Source organism: Scardinius erythrophthalmus, assembly GCF_964197995.2.
Source record: "Scardinius erythrophthalmus genome assembly, chromosome: 20".
Taxonomy (NCBI): Eukaryota; Metazoa; Chordata; class Actinopteri; order Cypriniformes; family Leuciscidae; genus Scardinius; species Scardinius erythrophthalmus.
Window position 1 is genome coordinate 5,082,885 of NC_138240.1, and position 21,654 is coordinate 5,104,538.

Genomic DNA, 21,654 nt, shown 5'->3' on the forward strand with positions numbered 1-21,654 from the left:
CATTTCACTGAGATTCAACTGATCCTGAGTCCCGGTGAGGTTGATGGATTTACGCCTGCCCTCAAACACACACCGGTGGCTTTTATTCTGCTTTGGGAGTCGGGACCGTTGGATGAGTTAAATAACAGGGACCGCGTGTGCTCACCACGATTATGGCCTGTCTTATTTCAGATCTGCAGTTAAAATGACCTTTACGTGGATGATCAAAACAGACGGAAAGTTGGACGGAGGAAGTTGAAGTAAAGTGAATATTAGCCAGAAGCGCTAGCAGCGCGACTTAAACGACACTTATTTGACATTTACATGCTGTTTGATTCAATATAGCGGATATGTAAACGTGTAAATAGTGTTTATAGTCAACTTACTGTGTTGTGTTTTTGTGTCGCACCGCTGTTGCTTTTAGTACACTGAGTTTATTAGCTTGTCTTGCTAGCTGTCATTTGAACTACCTCTGAAGTCAGGACATGTTGTTTGCCAGATAATTTACCACTTTAAGTATATTCCCATTCTTACTCGCAAAAATATTTACATTTAACTTTTTTTTTTCATCTTTTAAACAACATTTCTCAAAGAAGTTCCTCAGTGGAGATATCAGTCATGAGTCATGACATTTAAGTAGGCTATGTTTCTTCTAAAAACTCCTTAGCTTATACAAATATAGATTCAAATGAGACAATTATTGACATACAGTAAGAGTAGTCTATAAAGTTTATTGACATTCATGTGTATTGCATATCTCAGATCGCTTGTTAGAATGAGACATATTTGAGTTTTATCTTCTCACTCAAATAGGAGTAAGATTGTAGGGTCTTAAAAACATAATTATGCTTTAGCCTATGTTGTATGATAAGCAATACAAATTGTCAATAAAAAAAGAAAAGAAGAATAGAATTACGCACAAGTTTCCACTTTTCTCCATTTAATTTAATTTCTGTCTCTGAAACTATTGAGATTTCCAATAGAACTTGCTGTCAATTTGCTGAAATCACATTTATATTAGTTTACATGAATAGATATCCATATAGCTGTGTACGTTAGCAGCCCGCTATTCAATAACCTTTAGTATTGATAAGCTACAAGCAAAATGTCTGTGTACTCAAAGCTTCCCTCCCAGCTGAAAAACCCCCTCGTGAAAAAGACCATTCTCCTTCTTGTTGCGCTTTATGGGGCGAAGAAACTTTCCCCTTACGTATATGGCAGGCTGAAAGGAAGAACTAGTAAACAGGTTAAGGGTACTGACCTGGTTACCTCCAATGGAGAACCTCAAGAAGTGGAAGCCGCAAGGAAAAAGAAAAGCTCCCCGGCCGTGAACCGTGAATTCTTCGAGAGGTTGATTCGTCTCTTGAAAATCCTCTTTCCTCGGCTTTTCTGCAAAGAACTTGGACTGCTCGGTTTCCACTCTCTAGCCCTCATTTCACGCACCTTTCTCTCCATCTATGTTGCCAGTTTGGATGGGCAAATAGTGAAAACCATTGTGAAGAAAGACCCCAGGGCGTTTGTGGTGGAGTTAACCAAGTGGCTGCTCATCGCCATCCCGGCCACGTTTGTGAACAGTGCCATCCGTTACCTGGAGGGTCAGCTCACCCTTGCCTTCCGCACCCGGCTGGTCACCCATGCCTACATGCTGTATTTCAACGATCAGACATACTACCGTGTCAGCAACATGGACGGCCGGTTGGCAAACCCTGATCAGTCCTTGACTGAAGATGTGGTGATGTTTGCTGCCTCTGTTGCTCATCTGTACTCTAACCTGACCAAACCAATCCTCGACGTAGTGATGACCTGTTACACGCTCATTAATATAGGTGAGTCGAAAGGTGCCAACACCACTTGGCCCTCCGCCATAGCTGGCATCGTGGTGGCACTCACTGCCAAGGTTCTGAGAATGTTCTCCCCACGCTTTGGTAAACTTGTGGCCGAGGAAGCCAGGAGGAAAGGCGACCTTAGATACATGCATTCTCGCATCATCGCCAATTCAGAGGAGATTGCCTTCTATGGAGGACATAAGGTAAGAAAATATTCTCTTGGGTTGGTTTTCTGTCATCATTTGCTCACCCTCATGTGTTTCCAAACTGAATGACTTTTCTTCCGAGGAATGCAAATGGAGATGAATGAACGGAGCAGGTTCACACTGTTCTTTTTCATAGCATGAAGACAGACAGTGACCAGCAGCAATCAAGCTCCAGAAAGAACCATAAAGTGAAGTTGTTCAGTGAATAACTTTCAACCTGCTCCTCACACAAAGCGATCTCGTAATAAGATTTGAAATATTGCACATGAGATATATGGACTGTTTTTGTTATGACAGGGATTTTAAAACTGGGGGTCAGGGCCTGAATTTCATTTTGGAAAATGGGGGGGAAATCCCCCCTTAGGTGATTCTTATGGGGGGGAATTTTTAATTTGAGGGGGGAGTTTAGACTTTTTTTTTAATTACATTTATCTCGCCTAAATGTATGCTTAGCCTACTCATTGCATTTTTACAATGGGGTCATTTTGTTCTTAAGAATTTACACAACTCAAGGAAGCTTGATTTCAATCTTTGAATTAAATTGAAAAAAGTAGCACAAATAAATACAATAGAATAAAGATATCAATAAAGAGAAATAAAGAGAAAAGTTTTTGCTTAGGTCTAAAACTAGTAGGCTATTCAGAAATACTACAGAGACTGAATAAAGTAGCCTAATCAAATGTAAAATAACACTGGGTAGTATTTTAGTCCTGACTAAATTAAATTCATAGGCTATTAATCCTGATTCCTTAAAATGAAAGCTATGTTTTGTTGTTTTGACAAACAAATTAATGACAGACACATATGGCTGCTGTCCCTTTAAGAGCTAGTGCACGGATCCTGTTTTCATTATACGGTCACGTGCGATTTATGCTTATTTAAGACATAACCGACTGTGTTTAGATTAGAGGATACTCTCCAAGACCGAAATTGACATCATTTTCTTATGTTTTTGACTGTTAAAGCGATTTATAATCCACGAAAAATAACTTTTGTTACCCGCGAGCTGTTTGTGAGGCTGCTTTACTCTATGTATGTGTGCAGAGAAAAAAGCATCTCTCAGACAGCGCGCAAGTACCGAAGAGTTTAAAATCGCGTGACTGTTTAAACTGGTGAGACTTGAAAAGACGTGCAAATGGTAAACTTTAGTTACTCGTGATGCAATGCTGGCCCGATCGACTCCCGAAACGCGAGAGTGTATTTCCGCCGCCTGCTGCGCGCTTAACGATTGCATTGTGCAACCCATTTTGAGAGACGCGAGATAGAAGACGCAGCGCCGCTGAATCACTCACGCTGTTTGTGAAATTGCGTCTCGCAGACAGTTTTAAAATGACTGATTTGATTTTCCATCTGCGTGGATTAATTTACTAATACAACCTGAACCTACATGCTAAAGTGAATCAATGTTTGCGGGAATTTCCCGCATTATAAATGGGAGACCTGCGGGAATGATAAAAAATATGCGCAATACCCGCAATCCCGCACCGAAATTCAAGCCCTGGGTCACAATAAAAAAAGTATGTATTTTAAATGTATTTTTGTATTTTTTGTGGCTCTGTCAATGTTAATGTTAGCTTAAGAAGAATTAATGTATATATATATATTTTTTTAAACACATTTAACAAATGTGATATTATTGCCTTAATATAATATATAGGCCTAGTGATATATTATATTTTTATATTAATATAATTGGCTTCAAGGGTTTTCATAGAGCAATTTTTCTTTTATAGAACAACATTTATTGTAAAAAGTGCCATACAATTTTAATCACTTCTTTTGACTTTTGATATTGTACATTGACATTATAAAAGCTCATTATTTTATTTGTAAATACATACACTCGTTCAAAAGTTTAGGGTTTTGTTTTTGAAATAAATTGATACTTTTATTCAGCAAGGATGCTTAAATTGATCAAAAGTGACAGAAAAGACATTTATAATGTTCCAAAATGTCTATTCATCAAAAGAATCCTCAAAAAAGTATCACGGTTTCCACAAAAATATTAAGCTGGTCAACATGTTTGATAATACCATTATAGGAATAAATGACATTTCAAAATAGAAAACAGTTCTTTTAAATTATAATGTTTCCAAATATTTTTTTTTTACTGTATAATACTGTAATAGACGTCTTTTAAAGACATTAAAAATCGCACCGACCCCAAACGTTGGTGTCTTTATGTTTTAGGAAAGGTACGATTCTTAAAACTTCAAATTTCATAAATGTTTTTGTTCTATGGAAGAAAAGGTCTTTCAGGTTTGAGATGTAATGAGGGTGAGTATTAAATGATGACAGCACTTTCATTTATGGGTGAACTGTCCCTTTAAAACAAGTATTTGAGGTCATTTTGTGCCTGTGTCTCAATGACAAAGCAAATGTCCCAGCTAAACAAACAGTGCCCCATGCTTGCAATTGGAAATGTTCCTGAACTTCACAGTCATACGGCCAGAGAAAGTGTTCATAGAGAGAGGTCATGTGGCCTGAATACAAAGAAAGCCCTGGAATTAGGGCAAAAGTCTGTATGCTCCACTTTGACCCCAGACTCTCACTCACACACCCTCCACTTAACCTTCATGATGGTTTTAATGTGCTCTGATTTTACGCTTAAAAATGCACGTTTCTTATTCGTACCAACAGTAACAAATTATGAAATGTAATTTTCATGAATCAGAAAGCCTGATTGGACACTTTATTATTGGAAACCAGCTTAATGTTATCTTGTTGCCTGTGTATCTGTGTGTATACATGTCTGCGTGTGTGTGTGCGTGCCTGCGTGTCTGCCCTGCGCAGATCGAGATGTTTCAGCTGCAGCGGAGCTACACGGCGCTGTCCGAGCAGATTAACCTGATCCTGTTCAAGAGGCTGTGGTATGTCATGCTGGAGCAGTTCCTGATGAAATATCTCTGGAGCGCATCAGGCCTGGTCATGGTCGCTGTGCCCATCATCACTGCCACCGGATACTCGAAATATGGTATGGATTAAATTATGATGATTATCTGTAGCTCCATGTCTGTGGCTCCAGACTTTTTGGCTCTGTGATTGTTTCAATCCAAAACTTCCTTGAGCATGTGTTGATATGTTTTTTTTTTTTTGTTATTGAAGTCTGCATTCAAAAGTTTGGTTTGGTAAGGTTAGTTACTAAATGTTTTTGAAAGAAGTCTTTTATGCTCACCAAGGCTGCATTTATTTGATCAGTAATACAGTAAAAACAGTAATATTGCAAAATATTATTACAATTTTAACAACTGATTTGTATTTTAATCGATTTTAAAATGTAATTTATTCCTGTGATGCAAAGCTGATTTTTCAGCATCATTACTCCAGTCTTCAGTGTCACATGATCCTTCAGAAATCATTCTGATATTCTGATTTGCTGCTCAAGAAACATTTCTGATTATTATCAATGTTGAAAACAGTTGTGCTGAATATATTTGTAAACCATTATCCATCTTTTTTAAGGATTCTTTGATAAATAGACATTCAAAAGAACAGCAATTTGAAATAGAAAACTTTTGAAACATTATAAACATCTTTACTGTCACTTTGGGCAATTTAGTATTCATTTCTTTAAAAAAATGTTACTGACCCCAAACTGCTGTGTGTTAAGACTTATATATGTTAATGTCCTCTCCACAGAACCTCAAAACAAGTTCCCTAAAATGTGATAGACATGTTTGCTCCTCTCACCCCTATTGTATTTTATATTTTTCTCATGCTCCATTCAGATTCAGAGGCTGTGAAACAGGCAGCCCTGGTGATGAAGGAGGAGGACTTGGTGAGTGACCGCACACAGGCTTTCACAACGGCCCGGAACCTTCTGAACGCTGCAGCTGACGCTGTGGAGAGGATCATGGTCTCCTACAAAGAGGTGAGATGCATTTCTCATCTTCCAGTAGTAGGCACTTTTACACTGCAAATTTTTTTTTTGTGTCTTGTTTCCAGTCCAAATATCAAAAAATTCTTAAATCAAGATGCATTTACCAGATGAATAAAATGGCATCAAATATTATGGGGGAAAAAATGAAATGAGTTTTTGCTTAAAACAAGCAAAATTATCTGCCAATAGGGTAAGGAAAATAATCTTGGTTTCCATTTGAATTAAGATTAGTTTTCTTATCCCATTGGCAGATAATTTTGCTTGTTTTAAGCAAAAACTCACTTCATTTTAGATTTTTTCACTCAGAAAACAAGACATAATATCTTATGGCATTTTACTACTTTAGTGAATCCATCTTGATTTAAGAATTTTTTAGTTATTTGGACTGGAAATAAGACAAAAATAGTAAGAAAAGCATTTTTTGCAGTGTACATCAAGATAAAAAGTGAAGAAAAAACAACTTTTTTGTGCAAAAGAACAAGCTAAGCAGAAATTATAAATATGCACTTCGATATGAACAAAAACTAAACCGAATTACTAAGAAAATGACTTAATCTGTCTTATTTTAATGTGCCCCCAAATGCTCCTTTAAAGTGCCCAAAATTTGATTCAAATTATGCAAATGCTATTTAACTGTTTCTAATTTTGTTTTGGAGGTCTGCTACTATGATTTACTTTCATCCAAGGTCAAAAACACTTTCATTTTCTCACAATATACATTGCAGAATCACCTCTTTTCTCACAGTGTCTGAAATGGTTCGATCAAGTATTTGGTCTCTCTAAACCCCTCCTTTCTGAGAGCCTACTTTGCTCTGATTGGTCAGATGGCCCAGTCTGTGGCTTACAGAGTGTGTCGGAAACCAAACAGCCATTACCATTTCTTAATTTCATCTTTGGAGGCTTCCTCAACACTTGAATACACTGTGACATGAACAGTAATGACGGTGTCGGTTTTATCCGAGTCGTTATCATCGTTTGGAAGTGCATGCAAAGTGAATTTGCTTCCGCGGCCCAGAAAACAGCATCTTCTTGAAAATCTGTAAATCTGAAATCTACAATATAAAACCAGTGTGCATCAATTGATCTTCTATCATCTTTGGAGCATCCAGCTCCAAATAAATAATTCTCTGCCACTCTCAGACTAGTTATTTCAGTCAAAGGCGTTGCCTATATAGGGTTTCATGTGTGAAAGTTGCTAAAAAAATGTTCCGTCATCCCATCACAGGTCACAGAACTGGCTGGATATACCGCTCGTGTGTATGAGATGTTCGAGGTGTTTGAGGAAGTGCGTGTCGGGGTGTACCGTCGTTCGGCCACAGAGGTGAAGCCAGGAGAGACAGGAGCAGCTCAGGTGGTGACGCATGGCATGAGAGTGGAGGGACCGCTGCAGATAAGAGGTTTCAACTTTAGTCGCATCTCTTTAAGTTGTGTATTATGTAACATTATAGCCATTTTCGGAATAGCATACCATCTAAAAAATATTAAACAGAATGTAGGTGCTCGGCTTGACCCCATTTATGGTTTGGCAAATGAACTGAAAGCAATGTAAACCATGATTTTGATTTGATTTGATTTAAATCATTATTTGATTTGGTTTTCAAAAGTGAACACATTTTCACTGAAAATTGGATTCAAATGCAAAATAACCCTTGTTATTTTCAATGGAAAAACTGCTGAATTAATTGAGGTCATGTCACAACCGTATAGGATACTACGGTTTACACAGTTACAGTTGCATCCTTTATAAATGTACGCTACTGTTGAAAAGTTTGGGATCAGTAGGATTTTGTTTTAAATATATAACCTTTTTTTTTTTACTGTATGATTAATCAAATAAATGCAGTCTTGGTGAGCATAAGAGACTTCTTTCAAACATCGTTTTAAAAATATTACCGACCCCAAACTTTTCAACGGTGTCGTTATTGGTGCATATATTTCATGCTTAACATAGTCGTTTACATTAAGTCTTGTTTGTGTGCGTTTGTTTAGGCCAGGTGATTGATGTGGAACATGGTATCAAATGTGAAAACCTGCCAATAATAACTCCCACAGGGGATGTGGTGGTTTCCAGTCTGAACATCCAGGTAAATTCCAATCTTATAACCTTCTTTAGTCATTTTAATACATAATCTAATTTTACCAGTGCAAAATTAGCATGCGTATGTAGTAAGGATTGCATACTTGTTACAACCAACTAAAACCATTCTCCATTTTCCAGCTAAGGAGACTGTATATTAAATTATTTCTTACTCTATGCTGCAATATCTTGTGCTCATGCAGAGTAAATGAGTCCGTTGTCTGATGCAACATGCATGATTTATGTGCATGTGAAGTGTGAATATGTCAATGAGGCTGTTATCTGTTCTTATTTCTCTGGCCCAGTTCTGTGAGTACTTCACTGATAATACAGCATTGCTAATCAGTGTCTGACCTTTGACAGTTTAAAGTGGGTTTACGTGGAGATTATAATGAGACCCCCATAGAGAATTTGTATGTATTTTGATGATTCACTCTTACTGTCAGTTTTGCTTGCATTAGCTTATCTTTATGGAATATTTGAATTAGTTTTCCCCGTCTGTGCTCTGGTGACAGATATAGTCAGTTATTCTGTACAGCTCAAAACATAATTTATCAGGACTTTAAGCCGTAAACTTTAAAGCTAGCAAGATAAGTTCAGCAAAATATGTCCCAGTCTTGCAGATTTTCATTTGATATGTTCTCAGCACCGCTGTTTATTATGCACGTTTTAGATAACACCGGCAGAGCTGATATGTCGATAGTTGTCTGACAACATGGATATGTGTGGGTGTTTTTTTAACATCAAGCTTTTTGGTTAATATTTAAGGGAAACGTATACAAGGAGCTTTAACACATTTTCGTACCATTTTTAAAGCACCTTTTAGCTTTTTTTTGCAGTTTTGTAGACCTCTGGATTTAAAGTTCCTGTGGAAAAAATACAAATATTCCATGCTCCTTTAATATGAAGAAATATGCATAAAATCCATGTATTGTAATTATTAGGGCTGTCAAATGATTAATCGCGATAAATCGCATCCAAAATAAAAGTTTGTGTTTAAATAATATATGTGTGTGTACTGTGTATAATTAAATTTGTATATATAAATACACACACATGCTCTATATATTTAAGAAAAATGTGTAATTTATATATAAAAAATGTATATTTATATATAATATAAATTATATATAAATATATACAGAATATGTATGCAAATACAGAGTACACACACATATATTATGTAAACACAAACTTTTATTTTGGATGCGATTAATCGCGAATAATCTTTTGACAGCCCTAGTAATTAAACAAGAATTATAAAAAGCTGTTTAAAGTCATTTTAGATGCATTGCATGGCAGTTCAGGAACACACATACAAAACGTTTTTGTTTTTTTTTGCAAATATTAATGATAAATTGGGTCTGATTCTTTTTATGTGTAAAATATATGTATATAATATTTATACACACACACACACACACACACACACACACACATATATATATATATATATATACACACACATACACAAACATATTTTTACACTATTATTCAAATTCTTGTTTTATTAGAATTCTATATAATTTCTATAGAATATAGAATTTGTCGATAATTTCTGGATTCATCCATATTAGTGATATAGCAACATCAATTTCATAATGAGGGTATGAAAAAATGAATGTGTGTAGTCACCTGTTGTGAATCCGGGGGGGGGAATTTCTGAGCCCATCAGTACGCAGCGTATACTGAATTTTTAGTGTATGGCAATCATTGTTTAATTGACTATTTCAGTGGGAATTATTTCATTAAATGAGTCTTAGATGCACTAGTTATGAATGCAGCTCATGCTTTATGCACCAGAATTCTTTAAAACCTATTTTTTGACTATAGATTGAGTATCTGCTCCCTTATGATTAATTCATGTTTCCTACCAAATTCTGAGAAATGGGTCATGGGTACCACAGTGTGACCCCCCTCTGGTCCGCCCCGGACAATGTGCTGATTATATTACGGTCGCGCGTTGGTGTGCTCTTAGGGTTTCCACGACAGCGCCTCGATTTGCAGGGGCGGCATGGTGCTAATACCCTCTTATGGCCATGATGTCGCAGTCATGCGGTGTGCTCATGACACAATTCACGTTACCCACAATGCTTTCTCAGCCAAAACCAGACCGCCTACTGCAAGCCAAAGAGGAAGAAACACAGTAGACAATGAGGTGATAGATGAAACCTCTCACAGAGACCAGATATAATGTGATGTTGCTTTGAGGTTGTTACATTTTTGGATGAACTCAACTGTTCTTTTAAGATTAAATCCGGTTAAATCTGCACTTCACTGCCAGACAGCCTTCAAAATAGGCTGAAGTCACTCGAACAGCTCGTCTCTATACTTAGAAATATCATTAACACCGCTTCCAGATGTTTTGAACCCAGATGATTCACATTGGTTTGGTGTTGTGATGAAGGTCTTTTAATAGTAATTGACGCTCTAGCTGGATGCCGCGCTGGTATATTTATGTGTGTCTGGTGAATGGAGGGCTTTAACATAATGACAGGGTGCAAAGAGGGAGCGATCTGTTTTTCTCGGTATGTTGTGTTGTAGAGAGAGCCTTTGAAAACCATCAAGCGTTTTCCATCACAGTTGCTCCTTTTAACCCTGTGGCTTTGCTGAATTTGTAAACACATTTAGCTGTTTCCCGTGGTTTGTCGCTCTGTGCATCTCTCCCCCTCTCTCTCTGTGGGGGTGTTCTGGGATCTGCTGCATGTATGTTTGTGTGTCTTTTTTAACATGTTGGGGGATGTTGGGTCTTTCTCTCCAGGTTGAAGAAGGCATGCATCTGCTGATCACGGGCCCCAACGGTTGCGGAAAAAGCTCTCTGTTCAGAATCCTGAGCGGCCTCTGGCCCGTCTACAGTGGAGTGCTCTACAAGCCTTCACCCGAGCACATGTTTTACATACCTCAAAGGTACTACAGCTACACACAGACTACACGCGGTGACCTAAAAACTGCATTAAAATATGTACTTCACTCGTGATGAGAAGTTACAGCATATGCTTTTGACTGTGTATTAGGTAGGACTAGGATTTTTCATATAAGGTTGTGTTCACACTTGGCATGTTTGGTTCGATTAAACCAAACCCTTGTGCGATTGCTCTGTTAGTGCGGTTCATTTTAATAAGTGTGAACTCTACCATCTGAATCCTGGTGCGCACCAAACTGCTGAAAAGATGGGTCTCAGTCTGCTTCCAAATGAACTCTGGTGCAGTTCGACTGAAATATAAACGCAACACGGACCAAAGACATGTAAACCAACCAAAAACGGGACATGATGTCACAAGATTCTACCCTAAAAAGGACAGAATGCTCAAGCACATCTGTTTTTTTTCTCGTAATAGTCGCGATGTTGCCCATCACACTTCTATACAGGCATCAGAACCGCGTCTCCTCGCAACAGAACTTCGTTTGTGTGTGTGTGACGGAGGGATTCCTGCTGCTGTTTTGACTCCTTTACACATTTATAAGCTCTTCACCAGTTCTCAGCTGGTCAAAAGACCATCATATGTAGGCTATACACATACAGCGAGTGCATTGAGCCCAGCACACAGCATTGTTTTGGATGTTCGGTAGGTTCGAAATATATATAATAAAAGCCAACCAATCAGTTTGTGAATGTATCCCTATGCCTTTAGATGCGGTGTTGAAAATGCCAATGTGAACGCTAAGCGGACCAGAACTAAATGTTTGGGGGGTTTTTTGGTCCGGACCAAACGAACCAAGCGAACCGAACTACAAGTGTGAACACACCCTAAAATGATATGTAAATTGAAGCAACGTTTGATGATTTTAATGCATTTTCAAGTTGCCATTAAGTTGAGCAATCCATCCTTCTTTCATGTCTGATGACTATTTAGTTAGTTTTACTATGTTTTAATGCTCTAATTTAAACTTGGGTAGCAAAATTTCAGTGATTCAATTCAAAACTCTGATTCAATGATTTCTGTTATCACTCAATGTAGAAAATATAATACATAATTTCCTTATTTAAAACCAATATCAATGTTGTGTTTTTTTTATGTGTGTCATTTTATATATGTATATATATATTGTATATACATGAAATGATTATTTATTTTTCCTGTGTTCACTTGGTGAAAAAAAAAAGTACCTTCATTATTTTTTTTATTACTATTTTCATTGTTGTTCTTCAAGGATGTAACCAAAATAATAATCAAAGGTCCAATAATTTTATAATTCTAAAAATCCGAATTAGGGGGATATAATTTAAAAATGTAATAATAATTTGACAACTGGCCATTTTGGAGCAAATACATAAATATAGCGAGATATGTTGCATATCATCAATAGTTGTTTCACCTAGCTTTAGTTGCAAAAGATTATGTCAGTATTGGGAGACACTGCAAATCTCATAAAATTGTGTGCTGATACCACAGACCTCTTTGTCATGTGAGAGTTAAAGGTGCTGTAAGCGATGTTACGCGTTTTTAGGCTGAAACATTTTTTGTCACATACAGCAAACATTTCCTCACTATCCACTAGCTGCCTGTCCCCTGAACACACTGTAAAAAAAAACGCAGTCTCTATAGAGACAGCGTATTTAGGCCACACCCACACCGGGGGGGGGAAACAATCCAACCGTCTCCATTGACTTTGCATTGCGAGAGGCTGCCTCCTTGTCATTTATGACTTATAACAAAAAACTAAACAATGTCTAAATGCTGCTATGTGACAAGGTGTACAGCAAACAAGCTAAATAACCCAGACAATTTTTTTTATAAGCTGTCGACCCCAAAAAACGGTTGTTTCAGGACATAAAAGTGGATCAATTGAGACAGAGCGCAACTAGTTCTCGAACTACTCTGAGAACTATGCCCACTGGAACGCGACATGATATTGTAAAAAATGCTAGAGCTTAGCTTACATAAATATAATATATAAAACTGACATTTGGATATTTGACTTACCAGTGACAAAATGTTTACTGCACACGTAGACATACTGAGTGTCAGAATCCCACAATTTACCCATTCTTCCTGCTGATGCTTCACGTCTTATTGCCTGTATCCACTTTTATCTCCTTAAAGGCTGGCTTTTACGGTTTGGAAGCTTATAAAAATTTATTTCTGGGTTTTTTAGCTTGTTTGCTGTACACCTTGTCACACAGCAGGTTTTAGGCATTATTCTGTCTTTTGTCAGTGATAAATGACAAGGAGGCAGCCTCTCGCAATGCAAAGTCAATGGAGTTGGTTGGATTGTCCCCCCCCCCCCCCCCCCGGTGGGCGTGGTCTTCAGATTATGACGCTTTGTGCTCTGTCTCTATAGACAGCCCAGGCTCCACAAAAAAAAAAAACTGGCCCAGCCTGGACCTCGAAACATAACAAACAGAATTGAATTTTGATATGGCCGACACACAACCAAAGAGAAGACATTCCGATGAACAAATAGCAAAGAAGAGGGAAAAGGAGAAGGAATGCGCAAAGTCCCGAATTCATGATTGTTTTAGGAAGCACGGAAGGGAGGGGGAGGGGATGGCATGAGGAGGAGGGAGGGCCGAGCTAGCCTCCGTTTTTGTTTGACAATACTTCGAACGCCAACAAGAAGTGACATCACCCAACATTGCTTAGAGCACATTTAACATCTGACTAAATTCATTACCTTTTAAATTAATTACTCCACTTTTGGGTTCACACATACAACCAATATAGCAGCTTCTGCCTTGGATATATTTTTAAATAAAACATTTGTAAAATTTGCCAAAAAGCTTGACTACTCTGTTCAAAATCAATATGCCATCTAAACACCTTTAACATACTGTTTGTCACTGTACTCTGATTTTAGACTAAATCTAATCTAGCATACAGAATATTATGTTAATGCCCGTAGTGTAGAAACTGTGATTGTAGAAGGCTGATGATTCCTCTTTGTGCAGGTTCAGGGCCCAGTTCTGAGACTCAGTCTGCTGGATTTTTGTTTAAGAATTAAGATCAATTAGGAGGCAGAGACGTGGGTGTGCGTGCATGTGTTTATTTCCATTTCCCACGCCGTGCCAGGTTAATTAGTGCTGATGAGCGTGCTGATTAAAACGAGGAGCACAATCCAAAAGCAGTCAGCACATATGGTGCTCCTGTGACTGCGTTACATGTCGGCTTCATTACAAACCCAACAGGAGCACAGCATCGCGTCGCGTTCATGATCACACAACGGGATGTGTCCGACATCATTTAAAACCTGCAGCTGTTTGTCATTTGGCCTGCTCGCAGTTCACTGAACATCTATATTAGAACTGTTAATGAGAAAAAATATTTATTAAGACTTTGTTCTCCTTTTATAGGATGTGCCTAATGCTCAATAGATTTTTGAGTAGGCTACATTTTGAAACACTTCACCCTTTTTGCCTTCGTTTTATGAAAATTATTCATGCAGGATGTGAAACAGAGATAGATGGAAGGATAGATCAAACAAGGCACACTGTGAAAATATCATTACATACACAGTGATAAAATATTATTCAGAAGTAATACCTTTTCATCAAATGAATCCGGCTATTTTAGCCACTAAAAACTCAAGTTTCATTACAATTCATCCATAACAAAAAGAACTAAATGATTAAATGCCAGGATTTTTTTTTTTTTTTTTCAGGCCTTATATGTCGGTGGGAACGCTGAGAGATCAGGTTATCTATCCTCACTCTGTTCAGGATATGCAGGAGAAGAGCGTTACTGACCGGCAGCTGGAGGAAATCCTCAAAACTGTGAACCTCTGCTACATCCTGGAGAGAGAGGGAGGTGAGAGGATTTTACAGGCCAAAAGTGATTTTGGGATTAGGAAAATTTACATCTTCACCCTTTTTTCAAATATTATTATAAGCAGATTGCATGGTTGTGCTTGGAGTCAGTTGTTTTATTTGTGATTATGTAATGAACCATGCCAAATTGTGCGGATAAGATGTCATACAAAGAAATTAGAATACGTGCAAAAACAAGAGAGAACCACCAAAATATTAATAGCTGATTAATAGTCACTGTATGCTTTTTCCTGTGAGCTTTTAGTTTTTTTCTGTGCCTTTCATTTTTGCATAGTAAAATAAAAACCTGTAGCTGTAGTTTCGCCAAAATAATGTCAGATAAATACCTTAACCAAGTTCAGTGTTTTGTTCTTCCCTCAAATTTGAATCTAATATTTTCCTCATATTTTGATGGTTTAATCAAACTTATAGGGCCATTTAAAAACATAACATCACTTTTGGCCACTATTATATTTGTTACAAAAGATTTCCATTTGAAATAAATGCTGTTCTTTTGAATCAGCATTTTTAGTTCAATATTGGTAATGATAAGAAATTTCTCGAGCACCATTTCTGAAGGGTCATGTGACACTGAAGTAATGATGCTGAAAATTCAGCTTTGAATCGCAGAAATAAAATACATTTGAAAATATATTCAAATAGAAAACAGTTATTTTAAAATGTAATAACATTTCATAATATTATGGTTCTTACTATATTTTTAATCAAATAAATGCAAGTCTTGGTGAGCATAAGAGACTTATTTCAAAAATATTAAAAAAATATTATTCGCCCCAAACTTTTGAATGCTGGTACACACAGTCTGATATTTGAATGATTATTTTCATCAGTGTTGAAAGATAAAAGTAAGCACATTTACTGTACTGGATGTAAACTGTCGAACTAACAGATGCTTTAGATTAAATATTAATAAATATAATTAATAATGCATGTGTAAATGATTCAGTTATACTGAAGAAGCAAAACTGTATTGGTTGTAAACATATATTATTATTAGTATTTAAACAGGATTAAATATTGTCAGGTTGGGACGCGCTGAGCGACTGGAAGGACGTGTTGTCTGGAGGAGAGAAGCAGCGGATGGGCATGGCCAGGATGTTTTATCATAAGTACGTCACAGAAAATATTTACATTTTGACACTCTTTACATCCAGATTCAATAATATAGAGACTGATATTTTCTATACATCTTTGCAAAAATCTGTTTGACGGACTTGTGAAATGTAGTTGGTAAACATTTTTATCAAATATAACACACATTTATGCTTATTCTCAAATTATTTGAGGCAGACACATTTTTTTACACTACACTTATTCCTGGACTAACATCTAATCAGGGATATTATTTTCCAGTAATGATCTTTCAGTTGCATTAGATAATTGTTTGAATGACTTCCTCTCTCTGAAAGAAAAAAGAACACTTTGAAGATGCTAAATTGTGGGACAGTACATGTAGGAAAGCTGCTCATGGTTTCATTTAAGCCACTGAATTGATAAATATTTAATTACTGAATGTTATTAGTGGTTAACTGGGTTCAGTTAGTGTTTTTGGAATCTATACAGCTTACTTTGCATTTGAAGCAAGCAGCTGCTTTATGGGAGATTATTGTTGAACCACTCAGATATTGTTTTATGGGAAAGAAAGAAAAAAACCCAAGTCAGAATATAAAACATTAAACAATTCAACTGCCAACTAGTGCTTTTAAGTCTGTTTAAAACAACTTGTGTGTTTAAAGCTGATAAATCTCTGGTTTATCTCTAACAGGCCTCAATATGCCCTCCTAGACGAGTGCACGAGTGCTGTGAGTATTGATGTGGAGGGCAAAATCTTTGAAGCTGCAAAGGATGCTGGGATTGCGCTTCTCTCTATTACACATCGTCCTTCTCTCTGGTGGGTTTTCAATCGTATGAAAATGAAGAGCAGTTCTTTTATTGCTCGTGGGAAAATAAGTATATTTATGTTAATTCAGGAACTAAGCATTGAATCATAAACACATAAGATTAAAGTGGTCATATGATGGAAAATAGGATTTTTCTTGCTCTTTTGAAGTAGAATTTTGACGTACTGTGTAGACATACTCTATATTCACAAGACAAAACTCCCTCCCCAGACTATCCAACAAAGCTGCAATAACGGGTTGTTAAAGGTGCTGAATGCCCAGCATAAAATCAGAAATGGGTGTCCTGAGAGAAAACACCTGTCTCTGTGATTGCACTAGAGGGAAAAAAAGAGGGAAAAGAAATTCAGGGAAGCGGCCCACGCTCTTTTAGTCAATCGGAAAACTAGCCACCTAATAATGTTCTCTGCCTATGAATCATGTCTTATTTTAAGTTTTGGAGAAAGGGTGTGTGGAAGTTAGCAAAATGATAGAAGTGAATCTTTAAAGAGATTATCACATCCATGACCTCATCAACATAAGATCGCTTGAAAGAAATGAATACGTTTAATTAGTAAGGATGCTTTACATTGATTAAAAGTGACAGTAAAGACATGTATAATGTAACAAAAGATTTCTGTATCAAATGTTGTTCTTTTGAACTTTCTGTTCACCAAATAATCCTGAAAAAATGTATCATGGTTTCCACAAAAAATATGAAGCAGAACCACTGTTTTCATCACTGATAATAATCCGAAATGTTTCTTGAACAGCATATTAGAATGATTTCTGAAGGATCACGTGACACTGAAGACTGGAGTAATGATGCTGAAAATTCAGCTTTGATCACAGGAATAAATATTGAGCATGTTCACCCTGCGAATTAGTCCAGTACCCAGATATTAGCTAATCATAACATTCATAACATAGAGGTCATTTGCATTAGACTTCTTAAAAGTATGGTAGGTTAAAAAGAATGTTTGATTTCAAGGGTACGAGAGTGGGTGAAAATGGTCATAAAAACCTAAATTATGAAAAAAGGACTTTATAGAAAATAATTAATAACTATACTTTAGAAGTGTATAGCACAGCAGTTTTATGCTCGTAATACTGTAAAACTTTCCAGGAATTTAGGAAAAAAGCCCATGTGCAAAACCACACAGCACAGCTTTAAACTTTCTTTCACCCAGAGGTTTCTCTACCGGCATCTTTGCGTTACTTTAAATCCAAATTACACTCGTTGACCTGAACTTCTGCTTACAGGAAGTACCACTCCCACCTGCTGCAGTTTGACGGCGAGGGCGGCTGGCGCTTTGAGAAGTTGGACGCCTCCACGCGTATTTCCCTGCAGGACGAGAAGCTCCGACTCGAGACCCAGCTCTCGGGAATTCCCAAGATGCAGCAGCGGCTGGTAGAGCTGTGCCGCATTCTGGGGGAGGACAGCAGCCTGCCGAACCCTGGGGAAGTGGAGGAGGAGGAGGAGGAGGAGGAGGAGGACAGAGATGTAGTAGCAGGTGGAAAAGGGAAAGACCTTATGGAGTGATTTGAAGATAGATGAAGGATGTATTCGAGGCCAGGTGTGAGCGTGTGTGTGTGTGTGTGTGTGTGTGTGTGTTTTGTGTGCATATATCTACCCACACTTGCTTTAGATGCATGCATTGAGTTAACAATGTGTGTCTAATAGGGTTGGGAATAAAGAACTTAATCAGAACCAGTTACATTTTTTAAAAGAAATAACACAACGGGAAACATTTTAAAGTTAGGCTGTGAATCTTTGGGTAGACAGCGAATCGATTTGATTCACGTTTCATAGGTTTTCGAATTTTTGCAAATTCAGAAAAATTCCATTCGAGAAGATTCACATTAAAATTCGATGAGATTCGATTGATTTTCGATTAATAAAAGCCACTCAGACAGAAAATGATTAAAGTCCCACTGCAGTCGATAATTGTATCCCTTAAAACTCATCTTTGATAATCAAAATGACATATTTAAACTCTTTTTTTTCCTTTATGCCTTAAAATAGTTTGAGTGTAACTCTATACCTTTGCTTAATTTAGTATATTTAGAATAATGAATATGCAAATTAGCCCCGCCTCCACTCAATCACAAGACTTCCTGATCCACTCGGTCAACTGTAGTAAACACTACACGATGGCAAGTGGAAATACTGGTTTAATTCAGCCATGTATGTCAGAAGAAGAAGAGAAAGAGCGAATTATACGGGGTCGTATACAAGTCGATGTATCAGAGTGGTAATGCGTTTTATGTAGAAAACACCTTAGAAACGCTTTAAACATCATGGAAAGAAAAGCCCTGCCCCGCATGTCGACTGGTTTGGTTACGTGTTCCTGATGGTAGGAAATAGGCGGTTTGAGACGGTCTTTGGTACACTGTATTTTTAAGGAAAGAATACGCTAAATTTGCACATGCAATACAATTTTTTTTCCATGACAAAATCATTATCCATTCTTTCTTACTCAAAGAATCATTTACACAACCATTTAGGAATCAGAATCGGCATCAGATTCCCATCTCTAGTATGCAGACAGAAAAAGCAAAGTGAACACTTTTGTTAGCTGTACAAAGACAGTGTGGTTAGAGTGTGTGTGTTTGTTTATGTGTGTGTGAAGGTAGCACTCGAGTCTGGGTGTGTTTTGGGGGGTGGAAGACAGCTGCCAACTCCACCAGGTGCGGTCGATGATGAAAGCACCTATGAAAGCTGTTCCTCATGCTCGTTATCGCTGTTCTCTGAAGAATTCTCTGGAAATCTGCGGGACCCAGGCGGCGTGTGTGTCTTTAGGGAAAGGGTGACTGTCGAGTTTGGGCTCTGCTGTTTTGTATCAGTTCAGCGGTGGTATTGTCAAACTTCTAAGGACTCGCCATGAATGCTGAAGCTCAAATCCGTGCCATGTTTTAAAGCACAATCAAAAAGGGCGTATTTGTCCTCAGTATAGATGGGAAACGTCTTTGCTTTCATCCAATTCTAATTCATATTTAGAAAGTGACCACAGTCTACATGCATATCAATACCAGGATTGATTATATGTACAGTATGCGTCATGTAACCTGTTTGCCGTAACTTAGGGTGTATTCCTTCACACCTGTCTTGTTTGCTTCGATTGAATCGAACTCAAGTTCGTTTCCCCCTTGGTGCGGATCTTTTTGGCAGGTGTGAATCGGGTGCGGACCAAACAACCGTACCGAGACCCAGCTAAAGAGGCGGCCTAGGTCCGGTTCCAAACCAACTGTGGTACGGGTCATATTTCTGTCCAATGAATGGATGACCTTAGCACACGTGTGATTTTGTTTACAAATTTTGATTCACTTGCAAAAAGTACAGTGTGAAAGCAAACCACACCAAAATGTATTTGGTCTGGACCAAAGCAAGTGAACTAGCGGACTTTTCACCCTTAAGCTGCGTACATGTACAGAAGTGGCCAGAAGTGACACCCGGCCTGGGAAAATGGATATCTTCACCCTTTATTTTAACGTTATGAATTTTTTTTTTAAAGATTTTGCAAGCGAATGGGTCAGTTGTGCTTGAAGTAATTTTTTTATATATGATAACGCAATGAAACATGCCAAATTGTGCAGACATGTTTTTTTTTTTTGTCAGGCTGTCATACAAAGAAATTATGAACACATCAAAAAACAAGAGATCATTTTTTTTTTCTCTCTTTTTTGTTTTCCTATGCATTTTTTTGTTGCTTTTTTGCCGAATACTTTTGTTAGACAATACTCGAGCTTGTACGGTCATCCGGACATCACTTTTGGCCACTTCTGTATATAGGAATATACAAATAGCATATAAACATCTTTTCTGTTATAATGTGCATGTAAATGTGGTCAATGAGAAACTTTTTCTTTAAACAATCAGCGAAAAGCACCTTACAAGGAGATTTTTCCTTTCTAATTAAATGTCTTTTATCTTCATAAGACAGACGTCAGTTTAACCTCGATCTCTAATTATGTCATTTGGAGGAGATAATGTTTGTCTAATAATTCAACTTTTATGCTCTAATTTTGTACAAAAAGCCAGAGGGTAGATCCGATACGACTTTTTCTAAATGAAAAACGAGGGCTTGATTCTGTGGGTCTGAGCGCAGGGCCTGAAGGAGCGCCCGTGGACACATGATGATTTAATCAGCTCTGGTTCAGCCCGAGCTGATGCCGTCTGAAATGTGTATTTGTGTTTATTGAAGGGTGATGACCGCTAGAGTTAATCTGAACATTAACTAGACCTCTTCCAGCTGAGACATTTCTGTATAGTGTCCTTAGAATTTCAATCCTTTATGTAACATTTCAAAGTGCTTTTGTCTCTTGTCATGTGCTGACTTCAGAAGGTCAGTCACTTTGTAGACGTTTGACACTTTTAACATTTAATTAACGCTTTCAAAAGAAAAATCTATCCACAATATTTGTATGACATTGAATGTCTGTATTTCTTCCTAAAATATTTTATAATGTGAGATTTTGCACGTAATGCACAGATGATTTTGTATCTTGAACCACGATTTGATTATCTTTTCATTGCAATGATACAGTATTTTGTAAGACATTTCAAGCTAACATCTTACCTTTTCTAACGCAAACTATTTTGTATTGTGTTTTCTTTAGGTAGGATTATGATACAAGCCGTTGCAATGTATGTGATTCAATTTGGACCCTTTGCACATTTGCCTGAATTAAAAAATGTATCTCTGCAATCTAATAAAACATTTCCTATTGAAAACCTCTCTCCGTTCGTGTGCCTTCTTTCATAGCATATGCATTCAGAAAGGAATTGCAAAGTTGGTTCGGTGCAAGATGGCTTTTGTGCTTTCTCTGAGCGAAAATTGCATTCTCTTGCCTAATACATTTTAGAGTGAATCTCGAATCCTCATTGCATAAGATATATTTGGGCTTATAGAGCATCTTTTTCTATTATAATGACGGATAGATAGACTGACAGAAAGTCAGATAGACGAGCAGAATAATAGTGGGACAGATCAGTGACCAATTTGTTTTTGTATTGATAAGCAGACATGTGTAGTAAAGGCT

The 21,654-nt window shown here is 37.4% G+C and overlaps 1 protein-coding gene across 1 annotated transcript; it reads left to right on the forward strand.

The window, feature by feature from the left end:
• The first annotated feature begins 932 nt into the window (after positions 1-932).
• abcd1 (ATP-binding cassette, sub-family D (ALD), member 1) lies at positions 933-21,350 on the forward strand. Its single transcript, XM_081349095.1, has 10 exons — positions 933-2,008; positions 4,805-4,985; positions 5,740-5,882; positions 7,117-7,288; positions 7,881-7,975; positions 10,730-10,875; positions 14,569-14,714; positions 15,759-15,843; positions 16,500-16,625; positions 17,875-21,350. Exons 1-10 carry the CDS (start codon positions 1,085-1,087, stop codon positions 18,152-18,154), a joined length of 2,298 nt encoding a protein of 765 aa, XP_081205221.1. The 5' UTR covers positions 933-1,084; the 3' UTR covers positions 18,155-21,350.
• Positions 21,351-21,654: the final 304 nt, after the last annotated feature.